At 39.2% G+C, this 25,638-nt stretch overlaps 2 protein-coding genes across 5 annotated transcripts in view; one reads left to right on the top strand and one right to left on the bottom strand.

The window, feature by feature from the left end:
• CSPP1 (centrosome and spindle pole associated protein 1) overlaps positions 1 to 7,965 on the top strand; it is a 58,374-nt gene extending 50,409 nt beyond the window's left edge. The window contains exons 29-31 of the mRNA XM_062633254.1: positions 2,456 to 2,565; positions 2,759 to 2,909; positions 7,143 to 7,965. Of these exons, the coding sequence (XP_062489238.1) occupies positions 2,456 to 2,565; positions 2,759 to 2,909; positions 7,143 to 7,369 (488 nt within the window). The 3' untranslated portion in view covers positions 7,370 to 7,965. The remainder of the gene's footprint in view (positions 1 to 2,455; positions 2,566 to 2,758; positions 2,910 to 7,142) is intronic.
• Positions 7,966 to 10,778: 2,813 nt separating this feature from the next.
• The window catches only part of ARFGEF1 (ADP ribosylation factor guanine nucleotide exchange factor 1), a 93,287-nt gene continuing 78,427 nt past the window's right edge, over positions 10,779 to 25,638 (bottom strand). For all 4 annotated transcript variants that reach the window (XM_062633233.1, XM_062633234.1, XM_062633235.1 and 1 more), the window contains 11 exons: positions 25,353 to 25,483; positions 24,419 to 24,548; positions 23,424 to 23,559; positions 23,200 to 23,338; positions 18,534 to 18,603; positions 16,345 to 16,474; positions 15,359 to 15,498; positions 14,825 to 14,993; positions 13,929 to 14,067; positions 12,969 to 13,086; positions 10,779 to 12,230 (listed from right to left, as the gene is read on the bottom strand). In XM_062633233.1, the coding sequence (XP_062489217.1) occupies positions 12,066 to 12,230; positions 12,969 to 13,086; positions 13,929 to 14,067; positions 14,825 to 14,993; positions 15,359 to 15,498; positions 16,345 to 16,474; positions 18,534 to 18,603; positions 23,200 to 23,338; positions 23,424 to 23,559; positions 24,419 to 24,548; positions 25,353 to 25,483 (1,467 nt within the window). In that variant the 3' untranslated portion in view covers positions 10,779 to 12,065. The remainder of the gene's footprint in view (positions 12,231 to 12,968; positions 13,087 to 13,928; positions 14,068 to 14,824; positions 14,994 to 15,358; positions 15,499 to 16,344; positions 16,475 to 18,533; positions 18,604 to 23,199; positions 23,339 to 23,423; positions 23,560 to 24,418; positions 24,549 to 25,352; positions 25,484 to 25,638) is intronic.

Raw genomic sequence — 25,638 nt, 5'->3', positions numbered from 1 at the left:
AGAGGCTTGCTTGGTCAAACGCTGTGTGTTTGCATTTAGTAAAACCATTGTTAAGATAGGTTGCCTTTCAAGAACTGGAATTGGCATTTCTGAATCCCTCTGATTGTTTACCATCAGTGGTTTGCGTGGATAAGTTTCCTTATTATGCCTTCTGTGAACTCTCTTAAATCTACTCTGAATGCACCACCTGTGTAATGGGGCGCTCCTTGGTTTTAGTCATGGCTTTCACAAGGTTTGTGATATCTATAACCCTCCCTCCTATTTCCTTCTTCTGCTCATCCAGCTGATTCTTGCAGCTTAGTTAACTTACAGTACTATTCATCCCCTCCATTTTTTCCTTTTTCTTTTTTTCGCAGATCATTTATGACTGTGGTGAAAAGCATATTCTCCAGTACTGAGCTGTAGGCACTAAAGCATTGTCACCTTTTGCATTGTTCAAGCTTTATAAATAGTTATTAAAATTCTGAATATGAATCTGGTGATTTCCATCCCTGAAATGAAAAAGGAAAACTGTCATTTATCTGTGGGCTGCCTTCTCTGTGAATTGTGCTGCTCACACTGTCTGAGGTCTCTTGTGAAGTGTTTGTGGTGTATTTTAACAATGTTTTAGTTTCATAAGAAGAGCAAAACACTGCCCTCTGTGGTTGTTTTTCTTTGGGTTTTTTTTTGGACATGGGTTTAAAATCTAACTCCATTTTGTAATAGATGTTAGCATTACAAATTGATTTGTCTTCATGTCCTAGGGCTCAGATATTTGAGGCAGTTCTGAGTAAAGAGATTTATCTATTTCTTTTCCTCTTTATTTGCCTCACTTGAAACCCTAGAATTTATTAGTGTTAATGCAGTGATTTGGAGGCATGTCTGTGTAGCAGCATCTGAATGATAGATACGGAACATGTAGCATCTCACACTAATGAAACACTACAGGTACAAATAAATTCTTCTTTAGCTTGTACTTTGTTTCTGTTGGGATAAATTCACATGATTTAACAACTTTTTGTATTCTGAATAACAGCAATATTTGGAATATAATGAAGCTCAACTGATCTTGTAACTAAAATTCTGATAAGTGGGTTGTTAGCCATATATCATTTCAAAATTATGCTTTGATTTGTTTTTACTTGAGCCATTGTGACGAGAGCATCAATACCTTTGGTGAAACTGGGGGAGTGAAAAGGGGAGAGGGGAATAAAATTTTCTTTTCTAGGGAAAACCCAACTTGTAACGTGAAGGGATTTTTTTTTTGAAATAGCTGTCTGTGTCTCTGAGCTTCTCAATTTTCAACAGCAATAATTGTTACTTAAAAAAATTAGTTTTAAGATCTTTGAAACTTGTCAATGATATAAAATATTTCATGAGAATGTATTTTCAACTCGCTAGGAAGTGGAAAATCCCATTCTTTCCACAGTTGTGGTTTATTTTTAATGTCACAACACGTCTTTTCAGGCAAATGCTGCAGAATTGTTCAGTACTCTCTGTGTGTGTATATTTACACACATTTATCTTTTTTAAAATTAATGTGTCATACTCCCCTAAGAGCCTTTCCAAAACATGACTGTTGTCAAAGAGTAATTGGTGGTAATGGATTCTGTACTGGTTTTGTTAGCCAGAGACCTTTCTTTCTCTGGGAGGCTCTGTTCTGTGAGCCTGAACTGGAGAGACTGAACTAGAAAATGGAGCCCACTGTCCGCACCAAGCAGCGGCAAAGGCATAAACCAGCCCCAAGCAGTGGATACGGGTCCTGGAATGAAAAAAAGTATCTGTTTGAAACACTTTCTATTTGAAGTTATTGTCAGAATCGGCAAAGGAAGGGGAAATAGACAAAAGAAGTGTGAAGCAGAGATGTCACCTTAGGGTTCATTTATATTATTAAAACTAGATGAAAATCTGCCACTGTAATGTGGTACAGGTATGATAAAAAAATTTATTTACTTACTTATTTTTATATGAACAGATTCTAACACTTATTACATGAAAAGACTAAGATACAACTAAGGATATATGATTAAGGCACCAATTATGTTATCATAGAACATCCATATATTTACATACATGATTTATTCCATGACTACTATGCCTCCCATTTACCCAGTGTTCTCTCTTTCACTACATTCAAGTACTCATCTGCTTTAAAGGTCTAGGTATAAAGAAGGTATGGTGATAGGTGGTGGATCTGCAGGATGTGAAATGCTTTATCCTCTACATGAGAGAGAGGTCTCAATACATATCTCAAGATATTCCTTGAAGTTCATCCCTTGCTGCTGTTGTGGTACCTTGTTCTTTTGTCTGCATCTGGATTATCACTGGCTTTATGCAAGATGTCCTAATGAATAAATTCCTTTGATTCCTGTGATTAAATCAAGTACAATATATTGGCTCATTTCAGAACATAAACAGGTTTGAACACTGCCAAATATTTTGATTGCTTTGAAAATGATTTCACCTGTTTTTCCAGGTGCTAACGGGGAAACATTTCCAGCCTTAGAAGAAGTTAATTCATCACCGCAGCTTCGACCTTCTGCAAGGGAGAGGAGACGAATGAAGCAGAAAGCTTTGGAGTGTGCTGTATGTATGGTAACTGGATTAACCTAAACGTGAAGGTGGACCACAGATCTAATGTCAGTTTCTGTGGTTCCTTAGTGGCTAGATGATATGGATGCATCGATGGGTATGGATAAGTGTACATGTATAGCTATTTGCCCTTTTTAAAAGGATACCGTTTAACTGATGGATTTGTGTGTTTTGGGATTTTCTGTAGGAGGGTGTTCCATGGGGTCAGACACCATTGCTGCAGCCTGACAGCTCTTCTTTGCACTCAAGCTTCAGCCTTGATATTGATCAGTTGAAAGGCAAGAATGAAGAACGTTTGCACAGACTGACTGAGCTCCAGCAGAAATCTGCGTGCTTAGGTATGCCCTTTGTGGTAGAGGTGATGCAGTGAATACTAAGTAATGACAATAATTAAAGGAACGAATCTTAAGAAACTGCTTGTAGTTGAAGCAACTAGCTCAAACAGGAGTTATTTACAGAGCTCTGTAGTTGGTGCACGAGGTTCACCAGCAAACTTCAAAACAGCTTTAAGTTTAGAGAAGGGTAGTAGGAAAAGATGCTCTAATTCCTATCTGATCAGCCACTCATACTTGTCCTGTCTGTACCACTTTTAATACTGTGATGTGTCACTGCTAGCAGTAAGAAGTATCTCTCCGGCTGTGTAACTGAAATGTTAGTGAAAAGAAATGAAACTCCAAACTGATGAATGTTGATGGGGTGCCTGTGTGAGTTTATTGGCATTCCTAGGAATCAGATATCTGTGGTCCAACCAGCATGAAGATAGGCCATAAAATTGTCTATAAAAAGCACTTAAATTTCTAGTTAATTTGAATTTTCTATAGGTTTGTTAACATAAATGATCATTCAGTATTTGAGGTTTATTGATGCCTCTTTCACTATACCTGCACTTGAATTTATTATGTAAGTCTTGTAACCATATAAACATCAAACTTGAGGAGTTAATGCAGGGCTTCTCCGTTGGCTGACTGCCTGATGTAGATCCATTTTGGGTATGAGGTACCAATTATGGCATCCATTAGTGGCCTTCAGTTTCTCACATGGATCGTGACAGCATTGATAAGCTTTGTGCTAATGAGTTTTTCATGTGTGTCTGAAATCTCCCCTTTTTTTTAGGAGGTGGTTGCTATGCTGTCTAGGCAATTACAGTATCAGTATCCTTTTTATAAACTTAATGAGAGTACAGATGCTGACAGTGTTTCTGTTGCCATGGGTACTTTTACGAGCACTTCATCCTCTTCTCAATAGTTTGTTTTAACCATCTCACTGTGATTTTTAAGTCACTGAAAAACCCCATTCATGTTCATTTCTTTTTTAACCTAAACAAATGCTTCTGTTTGTTATGGTCCCCAGAGCTACAGCCTTTATATATATATATCTATATCTATCTAGTTTTTGTGTGTGTATGTGTATATATAGATATTTGTAAGTCTCTATGTAGCTTGTTCTTGGATCACATGGGAACCATCATTCATCCTTAGTGTATGTGCCTCTTGGAAATGTAACAGGAGATTCTTTTGCTCAGCTGTGGTTGCCAGGGCTGCACTGCTGCCTGCCTCCTGTTCCCTCCTCATACTCAGTGACATTACAGAAATAATGAATGAAGCAAAGTGGGGTTATTCCTTTTCCCTTGCTGTTTGACAGAACCCTCGTGGCATCCTCTTGCTTTCCTAACAGCTAGGACTGTTATTTCTCCTCTGCTATCAGAGATGCTGCTGGGGGGGAAAACAACTCTGCCAGATATATAGTTAAGGAGCTCTGGTTATGTTCCTTTTAAACCAGTGGGATAAGGCAATTGACAGGCTTTGATAAATTATAAGAGGTGATCCTGTTGGCACGGCAGGGAGCCTCTGTTCATAGCAGTTCACTTTCCTTTATGGGACTGATGTGGGAATCCTAAAGCCACCCAGAATTGTTTTCTTACTTGGAAAACCAGTGCATATTGGAGCCAGGCCTCCTTCTCTTGTTTTCACCCATCCAAAAAACATTCCCATCAATGTAGACTTGGTGAGTGTTTGGGTGATGACGTTTCTGCAAGACAGCAGCTATTTTTTGTAGTGGGCAATGTATGCATGTTCCTAAGTGCGTAAACAAGAGCAGGCTCAGCTGCAGAAGAGAGACTTCTCACAGCTTTGAGCATGTTAAGTATGTATGTGGTTGAGACCCACATGTATATGAAGTTGCCTAAATTCCTTGAGACTTAGGAATTCCTCTGTGCCTCTAAGTAAAAGAATGCTGGAGCGGAGATGATCTACAGCAGGGCAGCAGTACTGATTCCTGGTAAGAGCAGGTTGACAGAAGACAAACAAACACCAATATCCAGTCCAGGGCACTGAAGGAGTTTGTTCTCATTTATGGGTAGGGTGTGCTGCTGTCAGTGGTTAGTGGGAATCCAGACATCACTCAATTTCCAAATCAGTATTTCATGTGAAGGAAAGAAGGCTACTTATCCCCAGCCTCCAAGTACAAACAGTGAATTCTCAAGTGGCAACTCCAAAGAAAATTCTTTATATGTAGCCCAATTAGGAACAGGTTGTTTTTTTATGGAGTGTACAAAGTGTTGAAATTGTGATGAAGCAAGTTCTGTACTGCAGCTATCTGTTGTGCTGTCTGAAAGCAGTACCAAGTGAGTTGTGCTATAGTGTTGTGCACGATGACCTGTGATGATCTCATCTCTGACAAAAGAGTTGTTCTTCCCTCTGACTGCTGGAAGATCCAATGGCTTTGTTTCTGAAGGCAGCAGTAGTTAAGTGCAGGGAAATGCAGCCTTCTGGCCTCAAAGTCTGCAGTTTGTCTCAAAACAGATGCCTTATTTTTAGTGTTTATAATCTCTTAAAGAAGTAGCAAAGAGAAAATTGATTTTCCTTAGGTACTGTTTTTCCTGCTGTGTGCTGTTGTTACATACGTTATGGGGGGTTAACACCTGCAGGTTCCAACTGACAGCAGAGTTGGTCTGACCCAGGATTTAGGAGGGAAGGAAGTTCACTGCCAGCTTTACACCGAGCTCAAGCACTGGAGATGACAGGCTCTAGAGAGAGGGAATTAGTTACGCTTTCAGTGCTACAGAGAAGTTTGATTTTAACTGAGAAGGCTTGGAGGAGGATCAGATCATTGTCTGTATGAAGTGCAGAACTCAGGGGTTCACTGCCAAGTTCTTTTAGAACAAAAAGGATGTGGTACTTTGGTTTACAACTTGCATCCCTTAGGCACTATGAGGAAAGCTGAGCCTTCACTCTCAGCGCATGTGGGATTGTGCAGTTTCTGTCCTTCCCTTGTCTACACACCTGGTTGCTGCTGCTTCTGCAGGACTTGGGCTCTCCTACCCATGCTTACACCATCAACTTTCATGTTTTAATGAGACGCTTCAGAGAAACTTTGGTTTAAAATCAGATTTTAAAAAGTCTTTTTTTTTTCTGAATAAAAACCTGACACATTGCTTAAGTGAAATGTTTGAGCACTAAAGAACACACAGTTCGGTTACGTTCTGCTGAAATTAAAATGTTTCTACAAAATTTTGGTGCGTTTTTTCCTAATCTAGAGACTTCAAACATTTTTCTGCCTAGCTTAAAAAAATCCCCAACAAACCAGAACGTCCTTTTACATGGCTCGTCTTTAAAGAAGAAAACTGCAGTTTTCAGTTGGTATAGGTGTGGAGGTTTTCCATTGTGTCTTGGTTTATTTATATATGTAAAAATTGTGTCATGAATCCAAAGAATGAAGAGCACAGAGAAATGATACATTTATATCATTTTGTATTTATGCATATAATATCTAGTCATGTTGTTTGATAATCCACACTACAAGCTGTCTGTTTGAGGTATTAAGTGTGTGTGATTGCTGTCAGATTTGTAACAAGTAGTAGTGGAGTTCAGAGTGACAGTGACCCCAAGCTCAAAGGCAAGGCTGTTCTGGTGTTTTGGGGTTTTTTTGGTGTGCTTTGTTTTGTAGCTGGAAGACGTTGACTTACCTGTCCCATGTGCATTTCAGAATGACATTGCATTAAGGTCATTAGCTGTGCTGAACCATCATGCACAGACTTGCTTGTATTTGCACTGTTTACCAGTGGTAAAATATTTCTTCCCAAGTTATCTCCTGCATAAGAGACTGCCTATACCAGGGTGTTTAGCCATAGCACTACAATTAATGACCTTGTTTTTATGGGCATTTTCTATGCATGTATGTAGTGACACATTTGACTTCTCCGTACAATAGGAGGCTTTTGGAAAGAACCTTTTGCCAAATCTCCCTGCTCACGGCAGGAGGTTGGAACTAGGTGACCCTTAAGGTCTCTTCCAACCCATGCCATTCTGTGATTCTACGAAATCCATCCAGGTTTGTCCTTAGGTTGATGTGGCAGGAGGAGGAGCTGTTGACATTAACGATGTGGAGTCTGCTGCTTACTCTAGGTGGGCCCAGTTCCTCAGAACACCAGCAGTGTGTTTCAAGTAGAAATGAATGTGATTTAAAAGCATTTTTATGCATTCATAGCAGACAGATAAGCTTGTTCAGTATTACAGAATGTTGTGGCAAGCTTTTGTCCCCTTTAACACATATATGTTGCTCTCCTCTCTCAGGTGATAACCTTTCCCTGGGGGAAGCGGAGGACCTGTTGAAGCCTGCTCCATCCAACGCTGGCAGGCGGCCTAGTTCTGTTGACACGGTTGCAACAGAGCCCTGGCTGCGACCAGGAACTTCAGAGACGCTCCAGAGGCTCATGGCAGATGAGTCGAGCCCAGCAAAGCTTTCACCTGAGGCCGCGCTACCGCTGAGCTGGCAGGGGCTGTCCACTGCGCACGGCTGACCCAGCGCCCCCGAACCGCTGTGCCTTGTGCAGGCAGGGGCCACGCCGCACTACTGCACTTTCCAGGGCTGCCGAGCCCTCCTCCAGGGATGTAGCATGGAGATGTAGGTAGGATTTTAAATAGCAATAACAAGGTAACAGAAGCTGCAGTGCAGTGGAGATGGAGGGCAGGGATGTTTTGTATTGTATGCTGTGTGGAGGAATAGTTTAGTGGTTTTGCACTTTTTAAATGAGTTTCAGCCTCAGAGCTGGACTTACCACAAGAAACTGTGTGTTTGTGTGTGTGAATTTAATATTAAATCAAAGTGAATTTTTAGCTTTGTTTATAGTCAAACTCTAAACCAGTTTGGAAATAGAGTAACCCAACAGCTGAGGTGCATTTTAAGCTTTCACCAAAACAGTAAGTAACTCGGAGAAAGGCACTTGCTTTTCATACAGTCGGGAGTGCTGACCTGCATGAAAGCTCAACTGTTTCATGGACTATTAGCAATGTATCTTATTCCCTAACCTGTTATGTGCTGGAAATACAGATAGTGTTGCATATATTTAATTTATGGTTCTGATTTAAGAGTTAATAAATTATTTTATTACTAAAAGTGTGAAAGCAGATTTTTCTTATTTGCTTATATTTACTCATGAACAAACTAGAACATTGAGGCTGCCTTCAAAGAAGCAGAAAAAGTACATATGGAAAAAGCATTGAATAAAAGCATGGAGCTTTAGCAAGAAGGACTTGTAGCTACAAGCAAGATTTTAGATGTTCAGTGAACAGAAACACCAAGATAAAGGGTAAGGCTGTGACTTTGCTCTGGGTTAGGAATTCCCACGCAGAAGCCAAAACTTGACCAACAGGGAAAACAAATAATGAAACCAAAACAATTTGTAAAAATGTCTTTATTTTCACTAAAATGCTGCCTTCAAGGCAGTCTGCCTGCAAGGCAAGGGCCTGTCTGTGATGACAGCAGGCTGGGGATGCTTACTGAGAGCTGTAGTACTGCAACTTTGTGTTGTGCTTCGCTTCTTTGCGGGTTTAGCATGTTAATTCTCAGACAACAAGTGCCACATTGCGCGCAATCCTACCCCTTAGTTTCTGGCGTACCAGTTGGGGTATGTCAGAAATGGCCAGTAAATAATGGAGGGAGTGTGGTGTAATCCAAGGCCTAGGCATGTAACATAGGGCTCATGTTGGCTTGAATCCCCAACTAATTTTAAGCAGCTTAAGTGAAAAGGTTTTATGTACAGTTACCACCCTACCAGCACCTTTCCTGATGAAGTCCACCTCATGTATTTCACACCTCAATTTGTCACGTGCCAGCCCTCCCCTTGGTTTTGATGCTCAAAGACCCTCTTCAGTTGTTTTATGCGTTGAACTTTGTGATGTGTTAGATACAGAATTTGTATCTAAATTCTGTGCTAGATACAGAATTTGTCTTCTCCCTCATTGAGTGGCCTAGTTAAAGTAAGTGTTAGCCTAAAACACCAGGCTTATTTAACTGCAAGGAGCTTGGTAAATGTCACTGACCATCCCATCCAAGCGTAGGACACTGCACAGCCCCACTTTGATTTGCTTCCTTCACTGCTGCAGTGACGAGACCACTGAACCTACTTTACCCTCACTGCTTAACAGCATTTAGCATTGTGATTTACACTTTCATTACAGCTGTCCTCCCCTTGACACTGAGGCTGATACCCAGGATACTCTTGCTCCTTCATATATTTCCCAGTCTTCCTTTCAGTATATACAAAGCTCAGCTGCCAGCACAGCCTTTTTGCCCACCTCCCTACATGATTTTATTTTTATCATGACAGTCTCATCTGCAAAATAAAGCAGCTGCATTCTGCAGGCCTGAGCTCAGAGCTGAGCTGACTGATGTAGAACTCATTTCCTGCCTCTGACCCTGCTTTTCTGATAACGATGTGTAGATGCAAGTTGAAAATGATACCCAGAGTACAGCAAGTGCAGTTCTGGCACTGCAACAGCTAAAGAGAGGTGCAGGAGAGAGTCACGATGTGCCAGGAGTTCAGTTTCCAATCATCCAAGGCTGAACAGCGTATTAGGCCTCTTCCAAGTAAGCAATTAATAAGGGAAGGCCTGAGAAGGTCATGCTGTAAGGTTAAGTCCTTAGTAAATAGGAGCACACAACAATGAAGCAAATAAGGCTTAAAAAAATCTCAACCCCACAGATCACAACCCAAACTACCAGATGTTTTAGGTAATCTGTTGTACTTGGTGCTGATGAATCTTCAACACAGCCATTTAAAAAGGAAGTGGGCATACATGGGTAAAGGATATGTGACTAGCTGTTACAGCAGTGCTGTGGGTCACAGATAGTACCAGTAACACTACTTGCCACTGGTGTAAGGGAGAGTCTGGTATCAAGAGGAATGGGAAGACATTATAGGTACTCCAAGCATTATTACTGATCACTGTCAGACCAACAGACCTTGGGTCTGACCTAGTACAGTGGTTTAACCTTTAAACATTACACAACAAACTGAAAAAAACCCAAAATACAGCCCAAGAAGAAAGGCTGTACAACTGCAGTTAATTAAAATAACTCAGTTCTCCCCCTTCTGATTTTGTTAAACGCAATTTGGTTTTGCTGCACTCCAGTTAACATTATGAGAAAACTCCTAGTCACAGGTCATGCTGTTTAATTCCCTTCACTGCACTGAACTGCTTACTTTTGTGAGCAGCTACCGGAAGATATATTTCTCTGTCGGGTCAGACTCCCTTGTCCACTTCTCAGTTGTCACACTTTTATCCTCTGCTAGTCCCAAGTTTTATCACAGAATAGTTTGGGGTGGAAGGGACATTAAAGATCATCTAGTTCACTAGAACCAGAATACTGCCAGGTACAGGGCAGCCACAGCTTCTCTTGCCAACTTGTGCCAGTGCCTCACCAAATATTTCTAACAAATATCTACTCTAAATCTCATGTCAGCTTAAAACCATTCCACTACCTGGACTTGGAAGAAGTCCATCTCACATTTCTTGTAGGCCCCCCTTTGAGCACTGGAAACTGCTCTAATGTCTCCTTGGAACCTTCTATTCTCCACACTGAACAAGCCCAATTTGCTGGGCCTTCCTTCATAGCAGAGGTGCTCCAGCTGGCTGACATATTCCCAGGCAGCAGTCAGACAAAATGTTATACTCTGTTTCCTATTAATATGTTAATTTCCAGAAAGCAGACTGCGGTGTTTGAGTTTCTATCTGTGCAGCACTGCAGGGTTCATTTGACTGGTCAACCTACAAGCACCTCTATTCTTTCCACAACTATCAACCAAGGGCACCCACCTATCTGCCCCCAGAGGCCCGGGATTTGTTCCTTTGGAATGAGAGCACGAGAGGCAAAGGAAGCTGTAGGACAAGTAGCTGTGGGTTAGACTGGTTTTGATTGCACTGATGAAAGAGTTCAAAAACTTTATTGACCTATAACCTGATTAGAATATGCCAGATGAGAACCAAATATTGTACAGAAAGTTGTACAGAATATTTTTTTACATAGAAAACTTTACATATCTGTACCATATACATTTTGTCCATCTGAAAAAAATTTCTACATCCATTGTAATACAGAATGCTTGACAATCTTGTCTTTAAACCATCAGAGCACAATTCACAGTATGAATACATTTCCAATAAATTTAACCATCCCCAAACCATGCCAGATTTGTTACTTGAATATATTCAACACTAAATTCTGTACATAAGAGTGAAATCTACATCAAACAAAAAACATCTGACAGCAGACACAACCTAGACTTGTTTGCAGCGATTCAAGTTCCAGTCCTGGAAGGATCATCATTTCAATGGCTCATTATAGTTAAAAGCCCTAAAACATGTATATTACAGGCAGTTATGTCAGTCGTGATATTTCTACCTCTGTTCTTGACAAAAGTCAGCAACACCAACTTCTGGGCTACAATGAAACCAAAAAAGAAGGTAGAAAAAAAGAACGAAAGCAAGAAAGAAAAGAAAAAGATCACAACCCCCAAAAAATAAACCCAAACTTCTAGTGCATCTGGTAAACAGTGAAGTGTTACGGGTTTTCAGCAAATCAAGAATACAGAAATAAAACAATCCAGGAAGAACTGTATAGTGTTAAAGAGTTTATATTACAGACCTGCATCTCTGTACATTTTTCACAGAAGGATGATTCCCAATGTCTCAGACAGCCTGAGTGTGCAAAAATCTTAGAATATCAGACATAGTTGCTAAATATCTTTTCCCATGAACAATAATCTTCTTTTCACTATAAACATTTTATCATTCAAAATACAGCTCTCCTGAGTTGTACTTCTTGCAGAAGCTCAAACCTTTACATATATAGTTCTTTGGGTACATTTTACTTTCACACCAACCATAAACATCTGTTGCTAAACTGCTGTCTAGGACAGTAAAGGACACTGCAGCCCATGCTGACAGAAGGACTGTGCTAAAAACTGGCTCTGTGCTCAGCATGAGCCGGGTAAGAGAAACCAATAGAGATAATCCGTCAGGAAATAAAGGGACTGGAGTATTGCAAGCCTTAATTACAGTTGTAAGCATCGGTACCGTTAACCCTTGGATACACGTTGCCAGACAAAGAAATCATTTTTATGGATATCCAGACAGAATGGCTCAGCTACCTGGTCCTTTTACTTAGCTGAGGAATAGAAACTTTTCAACAGAGCAATACTCAGTCACTATCTGCTACTGCTTGCTTAATCCAGACTCCTGTTCTGGTGGCTGGGATATCTGGAAAACCATACCAATCCGCAGAAAAAACCTCCGCAGAACAGCTCGAAGTTCAGGAATCAGGTCAAATTGCATAATTTCACACAAGAGAGGGTAGTAGAATGAGGCATGAGCCTTGAACTGAGGAGAAAACAAACAGAAGAAATTATTCTATTACACATCAGTACACCTCAGAGGGCATGCTGCCAGTGAAGGGTTTTAAAAGCTCTCCCAAGTCAAAGTGAGAAACCCACAAAGGGACAAGCAGGAACACTTTGTAATTGAAGCCAGCACTGCTAGAGTAAGGCTAAGACAGCAGTGAGGTACTCTGACAGATGCTCAATGGCTACACACAGCTCCTTTCTAATGCTTGTTTTTTAAGAGAAAGTTTTTCTATCACCGGGTTTTTGTTACAGGGGACCCTTTTCACTTAGTATTTCAGCCAAGTTTTGTTAGAAATAAAGGGAGATCCAAATATGGATTTATTTACTGCAGAATTGCTTTGGAGAAGGTCAAAGTGATGTACATGTAGCACTGGAGGCATAAACAGGAGTTACTTCTTTGAATAAATTATCAGCCACTAATCCTCTTCCTCAGCAGGAAAGGGGTAAAAGCAATTTCACACATGCTTCTAAAAGATTTTAGCATCTTTTGAATTTTCTCAGACATGTTTTATTTCATCACTTCCTGCACCCTCACTCTGCATTACTCTCAGTGCGTCAAGTGTATGCATTTCAATGTACGTTTCCTCAATGAAGAGGGTCTACAGAGCAGAAGGAAGTTTTAATGTCAAGTATTTAACTGTGTGTGAAGAACTGGCCTCAAACTACTTCTTACCTCTAAGTGTTGTCTTAAATACCATTCCAAACAGTTACTTACCCTTTCATCACTTATCTTCAGGACTTTAGTCAAGAATAAGAGTAATAGATTAGTCCAGGCTTCCCGATGACTTTCTGAAGTAAGAGTAAGGAAATAACTCAGAGCCTCACTGCAGACACTAGAGAGAAAAGACACAAAATCTAGTTAACTAGCATCTGACTTAGAGCTCTACTGCAGAGAGGGCTTTACAACTGTACCAGTGTAGAGGCCTGGTGCAGAACAGCATCATTTTATGAAAACTACTGTAAGCCCGAGTAGTAACAGAAAGCAGTGATTTTTGTTCAACTCAAAGTCCCAGGACTCCAGGAATAAATACACTAACAAATCAGGACTGCGCAGTTTGTGCATGTATTTAAAGCATATCAAGTGCTTTTTGAGAGTTATTAAACTGCATGTGCCAAAACGGTACATAGACTTTAAAAATCAGTCTCATGCTGATGTAACCAGCCCTGCTCCCTGGTCTGTAAACCTTAAAGTACTTCCACTGTGTTACTCCCATGTTTTAAGCCCTCTGTTATATCAACACTTGCTTGAACAGCTTTGCAAACTAAGAACATTCAGGTGAAACTCAGTATTCACAGTAATAACCAAAAGGCCAAAAGTTTCTGTATGCCCACAGGCTCCTCCATCCCAGTGCTCCCTGCAGACAAAACCAAACTGCATCATTTACCTAAACCATCCAAGGAGAGTGAAATAAAAAAGCAGGGTTTAGTTGATAGAACCATAGAATAGTTAGGGTTGGGAAGGACCGTAAGATCATCTAGTTCCAGCCCCCTGCCATGGGCAGGGACACCTCACACTAAACTATATCACCCAAGGCTTCTTCCAGCCTGGCTTTGAACACCGTGTCCACCACCTGTTAGCTCGAGGAAGTTTACTGCAAACAGAAGTCTACCCTTTTAAATAAACATTCTTTAACATCAGAAGTAACATCAACAGGTTCAGCTATGTGGAGCTTACTTGAGTAGCCTTTGCTGGACTTCCTCCCATGCACTGGTACGGCTTTCATCCATGTACATACGGAACAGGATGCGCAGCCCACAGGCAAGACTGCTAGTCTCCTGTTTCAGAAGATTAGGCTTTGATTTGCCTTTAAAACCTAGAGAAATTCCAAGCATCTGTTTAGATTCCTGTTTCATCTGACATTTTCCCTTACAGTCCTCCACCTTCTAAGCATCTTCTGCATATAGACAAAAGAATCCCCTTATGGAATTTTTTTCTCATAACATTTAGTACAATGGAGTCCTGCTAAAAATTAACCTACGTATATGTACCAGAATTGTGTTTGGCATCCATTTTTGTATAGGCTTCCAAGTACATCTGAAACGTGGGTGTATGTTAAAAGTGCACTCTAACCACTAGAACAATGGACCAATTTGTCTCAATCATATATATATATATTTATATATATATATAGTGTATACTGGTTTATTGCTGGTTTTGGATTCAAATATTAATATAGCTTACTGTGGTGCAAAGAATAGATCAGACGCAATGCTAAAGAGAGTCCATTTTCCAGCTATTTCAGAAAATGACACTTATACAACATTGGTAGGTGAAGCAAACACCCTTAATAGTTTTGGAGTTTTCTGGTGGCAGCTTCCAAGTATGAGGCTCACACCGACAACCAGGGATCAGCTTGGCAGCTGTAACCCAGTGAATCCTTAAGTCTTAGGAAATCCAAAGGGTATTTGCTCAGATGAGGTGGTCTCCCCTTAGGGATTTTAGGGTTATGAAGTTAAAACCTTATATTCAATTTCATTTTCAGCATCCAAGCACTTCTGACCTATTTTTGGGTCAATTCAAAGCACAGTAACACATTCTCACAAAATGACTCTCCGAGGTGACTGACTCACCTGCTTTCCAGAGAGCAGTTCTTTGTTCATTGTTGGAGTTAAATGCTTTAGCAAATCTGTGAGATTCCAGCAGACAATCGAGGAGTTTGAAAAGCTGCTGTGACGTTAGAAAACGATACATCCCTTGGTCTTGTGTATCCACATGGACATCAAAGTCTACTGCATCTCTCTATTACAAAGGAAGAGATCTCAAGTAAAAATTTGCAACTGACTTCAGCAAGCTCCAGTGATTAACTCAGATCCTACCCTGTTCCCATCTGTACTCGTGTTTAAACTTAAAACTGCATTTGGAAGTTGTATCTACATCCCAGTTACAGAAATCCCTTTAAACAATACATGTTTTAACCTCCACAGTGCACTGCCCCAGCACAGCAAGTGCAATTTAATACAAGATGTAAAAGACCTTAACAGTCTGCTGGAAATTCTCCAGCACTTCTAAAAACTGTAAATTAGAACATGTTATGGGAATTTATGAATTTTTATTCGCTAGAGGAAAACCTGTTAAAAAGAAAGACACCAATCAGTTTTACTTACTTGTGCTGCTGCTAGATTCTCCGCATCCTCTTTTTTGCTAGTTGCTGGGAAGAATACAATGTTGTCGATAGTCTGAATGAGTTCCAGTTGTACAACACATTTGATTAAAAGAGCAGCAAATAACTTCTGTTCTGGAAATTCTTTAAAGGAAAGAAAACTGCTCGTTAACTGATGAACTACAATACTTGTTTCTTTTTTGAGTTATTTTGGGGGTAAGTTGAAGAACAGTTTAACCTCAAGCACATTCATAAACCAAACCTGGAATCCACCCACCTGAATTACTCTTATAAAACCAGGACTGACAACCATGATTCTATGAACCACTGTTAACAATTGGCAGGTTCTTAAGAACTACTTCCGAACCTTAAAGCTGCCTGACAAATACTGGACAAATATTCAGTGTTACCTAAAAATCACCAGAATTAGTGATCTTGTTAGCATCAGTGCAATGGGAAGAATGACAGGCTAAGACTGCACAAAGGCAGAGGAAGCTTAGGACAGCACTGATAAAACTGATGCTTGTTTGTACTTGTGGCAAGTACTCTAATACCACCAGGTATGAGCATTTTAAGCACCAACACATTAACTCTGACAAATATCTCAAGTATATCTTGATATACGCTCTTCAAATCAGTCTAAATACACTTTCCTCCCTGCTCCCCCCATCCCCCAGCAATTGCTTTTGTTGCTCTCTGCACAGAAAGAACTCTGCTCTTCATTAAAAACAATATACTGATCTGGGTTAAAAGCCTGTGAGTTAGCAGCTGAACTCTAGATTTGTAAGGCACAGGTGAAAAACGTGGACCCACAGGACCCCAACAGCATTCTGTCATGCTACATGAAGACAAATATAATTTTCTTCACATGATGTTTCTCAAGTTACAGCTAGGGCTATAATTAAAGATATTAAACCTCTGCTAAATAAACTTCTGCTAACTACTACTATGTAATGGATATAAAATGCCAAATCACTACAAAACACGCACTTGCTGTTGGCCTGGTTTTACTCATTTCTTCACCTACTGTGGACCCTGGGCTGGGTTGGTATGGTCGTCCATCTGAAGATCTAGGCTGAATAGAATCATGAATATCTACTGACTTCTGTGAGATGGTATCCTGAGAAAAACAAAACAAAACGATTAAAAACTAACTTACAGAAACCTCCTGCGATCTGATCCCCAATAGTGTTGTGCTCTTTATAGCTTCAGATTGGCTGTTTCAACACAGATTGAATGTGTGAGGTTTGCTGCAAGGTTTCGATACTGGTAAATAGAGCTATCTGCTCTGATCTACAATAAAATCTCTAACAGCTTCTGTGAGTATTCCTTTTGTAACAGGTGAAAATATGAACACACAGCTCTTAAATGACAAGTCTGATTAATAAGAGGTATCATCAAACTTCAATCTTTACCTGGCCTTTACTCCCTTGAATGTTCTCATTTACAAGCTCCTAACATGTTTGTAGGTGCTATGGGAATTTACCACAGTAAAATGATGATGAAGGAGAATATATGTGGGTCAAGAAAATGTTTTAATTTAAAATGCTCTTGCTAGAGAGCTGCTTCAGCAGACTTCTTCAGTGTATTCTTATTCTCCATCTTGTAATATGTTATATTGTGAGGTAAATCACAATGACTTTGGCAGATGAATTGCTGGGGTTTTGATTTATTTTTTTAATAAATATCTTCCTTCTCGAGCAGTTGAATGTGAAGTGTTAAGACCAGTGGTAATACCTATTGTTTGCATTTCAGAAAGCACCAACCAAAATAGGGAAATGTCATTAATGTAATTAATGGCAAAATATGTTATCATTAACTGCAAAGCAGTTATATATAGCAATTGTTGCCCCTTTCAACAACCCAGCACCTCTATTGGCATTTGTTCCGTAAGTGCCACTGGAGACTACACATTAGTTCCCTATGTTGTTAGCAGGATTTAAATCTACACATACAGTTCCTATGAAGAATGTATCAGCTTCTCTTGCCAGTGAATTACAAAGGTTTTCATCTCTATTAAGTATAAACATACTTTCAATAGTAGATAATAGAACACTTCATTAGATTTGAACTGCCTGAAGAAAAATCAGATGGAAATACCTAAAGCCTGCAAAAATTCTACCCTACCAAAAGAAAGCATCCAAAATGTATGTTTTAACACTATTTATTATACAAGTTCTGTTAACTTTGGAGTAGTAAAGTGCTTTTTTTTACACATAAGACAAACTTTTTGAAAACATTCAAGTTAAACTATTTCAAAGAGAAAAGATCTTTCAATTTATTCATGACTAAGACATTGATTATATTTGCCATTCTGCATGCTGTTATATTTGACATAAAACACAGCCAAGATAAAACCTTTTATATATCAAACGACTACAAATGACTGAAGGTATAACAAACACATTCAGTCATGGATGTAAAATACCTGTATAATAAGAACTGGCTATCACTGGCTATTTACGCTCTGTTGAAAGTAAATGATGTTAGCACTCCATGAAGTTAAACGGAGGGAGTCAAGTCTCTCTTAGTAGAACTCATTTGGGACCATATCCTTGAGCAATTTTTATCAAATGCTTCATTAATCTATAAAGAACTTGCAGCAATCTAGTGAGAATGTCCAAAAGCAAAACTAATTCTCATGAGTAGTGAAGTAGCTACACAGCTGCCACTTGTAGGCAAATCTAAATTTTACATCAATTTATTCAATCACTGCTAAGGAATCTGACGGTTATACACATTCTATTTTAAATACTGATGTTTAAATTCTTATTACCAGAGAAAATTTGAAAGAAAAAGTCAGTCTAATTGGCAATCTTTCCACCTCCAGCATTTTCTCCTCATACCAATATATCAAAGAGAATACTGAGCAAAATGAAACAAAAATGATGGCCCAAATCGGAAAACAAACCCTAAATACAGTATTACAGAGACCTACCAGACACAGGACATTACCTAAAACATACACAGATAATGACCAACAGCCAACTTCTGCAAGCCAACTTTGCTGCAAACAAATGCTTTCTCTCAAGCATTAAATAGTGCTTTATTTGGAAAAAACCCTTTTCAAGTGCATCAAAACTGAAAAATGGGTTTAAACCAAGTGTACTTTTCACTTCTTCCACACCAGAACACTTTTGCATCAAACTCTCAAAGTATTTTTTATTTCAGCAGCTTACCAATTTTTCCTTTGCATCAGAGGGAGACACAGAGCCAAACTCCCCACTGACTGGTCGCCAAGTCAGCAGCCTTGAAAACACATAACCAGCACCAAATTAGTAAGTTTGAAATACAAATCAGAACCAATATTCTAAAATGCCCTCTTCAGTATGGTGGGGTTTTTGTTTGGTTTTATTTAAATCAGTTGAACAGAGGGTCAGATACAGATAATTCCGTAAGGCAATAAACTAATTGATGGTTTAAGTATAGATTTTATTCTTCCACACATACTGAAAAATTTAAGTATTGGGTTTTTTGAACTTGACCATTTCTGCCAATGGCCCTGGACAGACAACTGGCTTATGTGGAGGCTGATTCACTTTTCTCAGAAATACTGAATTTGGCTTTGGACAGTGCTCTAGTGCCATTAGTGGGCCTTGTTACCTCACAGTGCCTTAAGATTCACATGGAATAAGGAATGAATGTACTCCAGGACAAATCAGCACAAACGTCTGGAGATGTTCTGCATTCTCTGTCTGGGATATGTTACAACACTGCAGTTCTATTTCCACTTAGGATTCAACACTTCCACTTAGGATTCATCGCTGTTACTAGGTATCAAGTCACTGACAATACTTCTGATGTCTTCCCTAGCACTTTTTCTCTTAAGGATATTTGCCTTTAAGCACTAAAAAATTTCGGCATTAACTGATCTTACTGAGGCTGGCTCTTCCTGCCAGGAGCTGAGGGAAATTCAGTTACATAACCTAAGTGGCCCCATCATCTCTTGTTCTTTCAAATTTACTGCTACACAGTAGATTAAAGTAATCTGTCACTGTTAAGATCTCTTAACTATTTAGCCTCAATCTGTGTGAGGAAACACATGATGGACATTTGTGTCTGCCATCCTAAATGAGATCTTCACCACTGTGTTAAGGATCCCAAGTTAACATATCACTGATGTCCACACAACTACAGACCATATAACTAAAAAGACAAACTGGAGATAAGATAAAATCTTGAGGCATGTAATGAGACAAGAAATAAAGTAGAGCAGAGAACTGAATTGATTCTTGAAAGCCACCAGGACACAAACTGCAGATTATTCTGGATTAGAGGTAACATTTTTATTTTGGGTTATAAAGTCTTACACTTCAATCTGCCAAAGGAAGTAATGGAATAATGAGCCATTATAAGCCAGTAAAAGCTAGATCATCATAATTTGTGCAAGGAACCAATTTTATGTCTTGAATTTCCTGAGGGCATTCATCCTGACTTTCTCAGCACCAGCGAGCCAAGAGTTGCTCTCATGAAGCTTCAAAAAACTTCAATTAAAAACTTACAAACAGAATAAAAATGAAATAAAAAGAAGACTCAAGCAAGCTGTTAAAATGAGCTAATGAAGTATGGGCTGGATGAGCACACAGAGGCGGACTGAAGGCTGGCTGAATCGCCAAGCCAAGAGAATGGTGATCAGGGGCATGAGTCTAGTTGGAGACCAGTAACTAGTGTACTCCAGAAGTTAATACTTGGTCCAATTCTGTTCAACATCTTCATTAGTGATCTGCATGATGGGGCAGAACAGACCCTCAGCAAGTCTGCTGATGACACAAAACTGATACGAGTGCTGCTACCCAAAGGGACCTCAATAAGCTAGAGAAACGGGCTGACCGGAACATCATACAGTTTAACAAGGGGAAGTGCAAAGTTCTGCTGGAGATGAACAACCCCTGGCACCAGTACATGCTGGGGGCCACCCAGATGGAAAGAAGCTTGGCAGAGAAGGGCCTGGTGGTCCAGGTCAAGGGAGGTGATCTTGTCCTACTCAGCGCTGTGTGCAATCCTGGGCTCCCCATTAGAAGAGGGACATGGATATACTGGAGAGTCCAGCAAAAGGCCACAAAGATGATGAAGGGACTGGAGCATCCCTCCTATGAGGAAAGGCTGAGAGAGCTTGGACTGTTCAGCCTGGAGAAGAAAAGGCTCAGGGAGAACTCATCAAAGTATATAAATACCTGAAGGAAGGATGCAAAGATAACCAAGCCAGGCTTTTCCCAGTGGTGCCCAGTGACAGCACTAGAGGTAATGGGCATAAATTGAAAACTCCTCTAAACATCTGGAGGCACTTTTTCACCGAGCATGAAGGAGCACTGGCACAGGTTGCCCAGAAGCTGCGGAGCTTCCCTCCTTGGAGATATTCAAAGGCCAGGACATGGTCTTGGGGAAACTGCTCTGGGTGGCCATGCAAGAGGCTTGGACCAGTCAACCTCCAGAGAGCCTTTCAAACTCAGCCCTTCTGTGTGATTCTGTGTTAGTAACTTCGCCTATCAAGACCTCAATGATCCTGTGGAATCCTGACAAGAGTAGTTTGGGCTTTTCTAGTAAGTGATCCTTGCTGGAACTGGTAGCTGAGTAAACAGTCTAGTGCTAAGTTTTCCAAACAAGGAAATAATATGATCTTCTTTCTTGCAAAAAAGGGAATTTGCCAAGAATGGGCAGAGGCTAGTACTGCAACCAGGAACTCCTGCAGGCAGTGCTGTACTCTTAAATTGAAGATGTGGAAGATGTTTTATATGAATACTAAAAAAGAACAAATTAATCCCACCTGATCAATCAAAACCTCTGTCAAGACACTTCACATTTTATAGAGATTCATAGCATCTGACTGCTTCAGAACAATTAGCAGTAAAGCACTTGCCCATAAAACCTGCATATATACACTGTGATTTGTCTCTGTCTTCATTTCAATGGTAGCTACTATGTTACTTCCACATATGGTAAAACAAAGCTAAAAGGAGAACCTGATGCCTTCGTTAAGTATTGGGACTAACAGAGAGACTACAAAATACAAATATAAAATGCCAAACCACAAGCCATAGAAAAAGAACCAGATCACGTAAAAAGAGAGGAAAAAAAGAGAAGGAGCTGTACAGAAAGTAGTATCCTCCTAGGCTCAGAAAAGAGAAGGAAAAAAGAGGCAGTATAAAGACTCCATTAAAAATGTGAATGAATACCTGTATGTTGCTATCATAATTTTTATGTTACCCACCTAAAAAGCTTCAGCTTTCATCGAAACAAAAAGATGGTTTTGAGCACTTTTGTGTCACCCAACAATTATCTGGAAGAGAGCAGGCATGCTTTCCCCATAGGAAAGGAGACTGATTATGTATGTTCAAGGGATTACTTGTGTAAAATCCAAATAAGATTTACTTTACCCTGCAAAAGTTGGGAACTCCCCCCCACCCAGAAATATAAAAAAGAATAATATAAAGAAGTTCTCAAAGAAGGCACAGAAAGATTGCAAAAGGAGATGAGAAGTAAAGAACGGAAATCTAGGGAAGGAGTTAGATACCCTCCTACGAAAAATAACTCATTTGAAAAGCAGACGTGCCATAAGCACAGGAAATAATGCTTTCAGCTGTATCTGCTTTGACACATATGCAACAAGAGTATTTTGAATGTGTCTAAAACCTTAGATGTCCAATATGGTGCTCTAGAAGGATTTCTAACATTCACCTGTAAGAAATTTTGGTCATATGTGGAAATCAAAGCAAATGTTCTGCTAGTGAGTATTTACTTCAGAATCTTCCCAGGTATAGGCCATAGTAAGTTACGGCCAATTCAATTGGACTTTTACATCTGGAAACTCGGTTTCAAATTCTATTTCTGGCAGTTACCAAAACGCAAACAAATTTTCCTGCTAATTCCCAGATGTTCCAGTTTTACTTTAGTACTATTTTTTGGATGTAAGTAATTCATACCTACTCACACAGAAAAGTGGGTGAGGTAGTGATAGATGGAATAACTCATCTTTTAAGCATGAATGAAGCTCTCTTACAGTGCTATCTGATACATAACTCTAAATTAAGAAAAGACTGATGTGCAGAAGGTTCCCTTTTGTTTCAGTTTTCTTTAGGCCTGAACTAGGTTAATACCCAGAAGCAAATGTTATAAACTAGTTGATAAATAGAGAACAAGTACAACAGTTCAACATTAAGATGATCAGATTTGATAACTAGTGGTGTTTCACCTCAGTATTGCTGGGATAGGGGAAAAAACCCCTCATCTTTGTTAAAATGCTGAGTGTGATCTCTTGTTATTCTGCTCTATGATGTATCCGTATAACGTAATACCTAGAACAGTACAGGCCTTGTTCCAAGAAATTTCACATAGAGTTAAATATGAAAGGAAAAAGTTACCAAATACGCCAGATAATTTTCAGTAAAAAATTAGGATTCATAGAAACCTATGATGGAAGTTAACTATCATCCACAGAGGCTCAAATCTCTTGGATTGTTGTAGTATTTTAGTATGCCGCAGAAAAAGCCTCCTAACAAGTCTACCTATCAATAGCACGCTTCTGTTATGAAAAGAAAATGACAAAAAAAACCACAACAACGTAGTACTTCTCAAAACATCCACCTTTTAAAAACTGAATTAGGTTACCGTTTCAGGGTTTGGTTTTTTTCCCCTTACTCCAAATGGCAATTCTAGCTTTTAACAGTTCCATCATTTACAACACAGAAGTAGTATATCTAGCACATAATTTATCCCTACATTGCAAGAATGTTTCCCTTACATAACAGCTTTTTGTTCACCCCAGCTACTAGATACCTAACAGTTTGAAATTAGTAAGTCATCTAGCTAAACTATTTTACAAAGTATAAACATTAACAATCATCTTACGCATGAGGGATCGTAGTTTTGAAAATATCCAGCATGCAAGTACAAGTTTTATCCCAGATTTCTAAGGTAAACTTTTCACCATTCAAGATGACAACATTCTCCAAACAGTTTGTACCAGACCGTGCCAGTTGCTCATTGTCTGAAAGACAAACAGTGCATTTGTTTATTCACATGCAACACAGTAAAACATTAACATTGTTTAGCATAATTTGGTACAGTCCTACCTTGCTGCACACACCAGTACAGCTGCGCAAATATATCATCCAAAAGAACGTCACTAAGTACTTCTAAATATTGTGTGAATACATCACATATTGCATAAAGTGCGTGATTGCAAGTAGTTGTCATCCATTCAGCTTTCTAGAAGGGAAAAGAAAAAAAGTTACAACTTCGTTTAACATGAAACTTTTAGGATATACACCCTTGCAGGCAGACAGATAATTTGTATTTACTCAATTTGAATTGCTTCATAGTGACACGCAATTCCTTTCTATTATTTCAAAACACCTAAAACTTGGAGCCCCAACTTTTGCTTTGCTAACTAACTAACAGGTTTAAAGAACTACAGGAACAGACAAAGCAAACTAAGTTTTCAATGTTTCTCCTAAATATTTGCCAGGGAATAGCCAGAGACTCCCAAACAGCTGACAATTTTGATCAGACTTTTAATGTTAATAATGTACACATAATTCACATTAAAGACATTTCTGTTTCACTTCCTTGTCAGGACAGTACCTGGTCCTGGTTTGACAGGTCAAAACCTGTTTGGCTGATCGAAAGGATGTAGTGAAACATAGTGCTGTTTTGGGTAGGCTCTTTTGGTTGGTTGGTTGTGGTTTTTTATTTCCCTAGTCATCAAAAAGTTTTGAATTAGCAGATCTTATTTCTTCTGATCATGAAATGATGTGTACTCTGATTCCAGACACCATTTGTAAAAGCTGCACTTCTTACAAACCCTAGATCTGTTGCATTTTATGATAGTCTGCTATTGTTTGTAGTGTAAACTACTAGGGCTTCAACACACATGGTTTAAAAAAATGAGAAAAGTGACAATACCTCTGACAGAATGCTAATAAAACAAAGTAAATTCACTAGAACCACAAGTTCTATGCAAGTTTTGTGGTTTGCTTTATATTACTTGATAAGCTATGTTGCTAATCAGGTGTTCTACAATAATATAGACCTCATCTATATAAACACAGATCCCACTTGTTTTCACCTCAGTCTGCTGTTCTGGCAGTTTCATGTTGTCAAATATCCTGAAGACAATTCGAAACAAATCTTGCCACCAGTGTTTCTCATAAGTATGGCCATATGTCTTCATTATTTCAAACATTACTGTTAAGCCCCTGAAATGAAGAAAGAACAACATGTACTAAGAGTTACAAAAAGACATGCACTAGATCAAGTATGTCCAAATGTAACAATTTAACACATACGGACTATAAACTGCATTTAGAGTTTATCTTCAATATTAACATAATGCTGTCTGTTACGTGTTAGGAAAGTTAAAAGTTGTCTTCCACATTTCACTGTGTTCAATGTTATGTTCTCTGTGTTTGGACGAAGCCTTGGGTGGCATGGTTTAGTGTGAGGTGGCCCTACCCATGGCAGGGGGGTTGGAACTAGACGATCTTAAGGTCCTTTCCAACCCTAACTATTCTATGGTTCTGTGAATGCATAAACTGATTGTAAATTCAGCTGAGCTGTTTTAAATAGTTTATAGATTCTATAATAAACATGAAGCAGTCACTGTGTTTTAATTTACTTAAATGTTAACTTCAAATGAACTATTTAAATAGTTCATGGCTATTCATCCTAAACAGGCGCTATTTGAATATTTAACTTTAAGGAAGTGAAATAATTATCTATTTAACATAATGCCATTACAACCACGTAACTTCATTGTTCAGTATAACGGAATAGAACGATTTCATACATAAAGAACACAGACTTTCTACATTCCAGCATCTATTTAAAAGGTGTTTTTAAAAAGTCTGTTTATAAAGAGTTCGGTGTTCCCACAGCGGTTATCACCTAAATTAAAATATCTAAGTCATTCTACAATAGCTGTGTTTACTAAGAGAGTTGTTTCAATTTTAAAAGTACGAAGTAAGCCTTTTAAAATTTGAATTACAAACACTGATTGTTACCTGGTTCTTACATCTAATTTGCATCTATTGATGATACATGACAACTCAAACAGGATTGGGAACCATCCCCGCACCCACACTCTGTCTTCAGGAGCTACATTCATATCATCACTTGTGTATTCCTTGAATGCCTTTAGAAGAAAAGACAGGGTTACACAGAGTCATAAGAGTTAGGTATTTTCAAAACAGAACACTATCTGAACTGCAAATAACAATCCCGGCTATATTAGTACACACCCTGATACCTCAGTTGAGCTGGCAATCAAAATAGTAATACTAAGAAGGT

This window comes from Pezoporus occidentalis, unplaced genomic scaffold (assembly GCF_034315485.1).
Source record: "Pezoporus occidentalis ecotype Australia unplaced genomic scaffold, CSIRO_AGI_Poc_V1 ctg4, whole genome shotgun sequence".
NCBI classification, from domain to species: domain Eukaryota; kingdom Metazoa; phylum Chordata; class Aves; order Psittaciformes; family Psittacidae; genus Pezoporus; species Pezoporus occidentalis.
The sequence above is the reverse complement of the archived record's forward strand: the minus strand, read 5'-3'. Positions and strand labels throughout refer to the sequence as shown.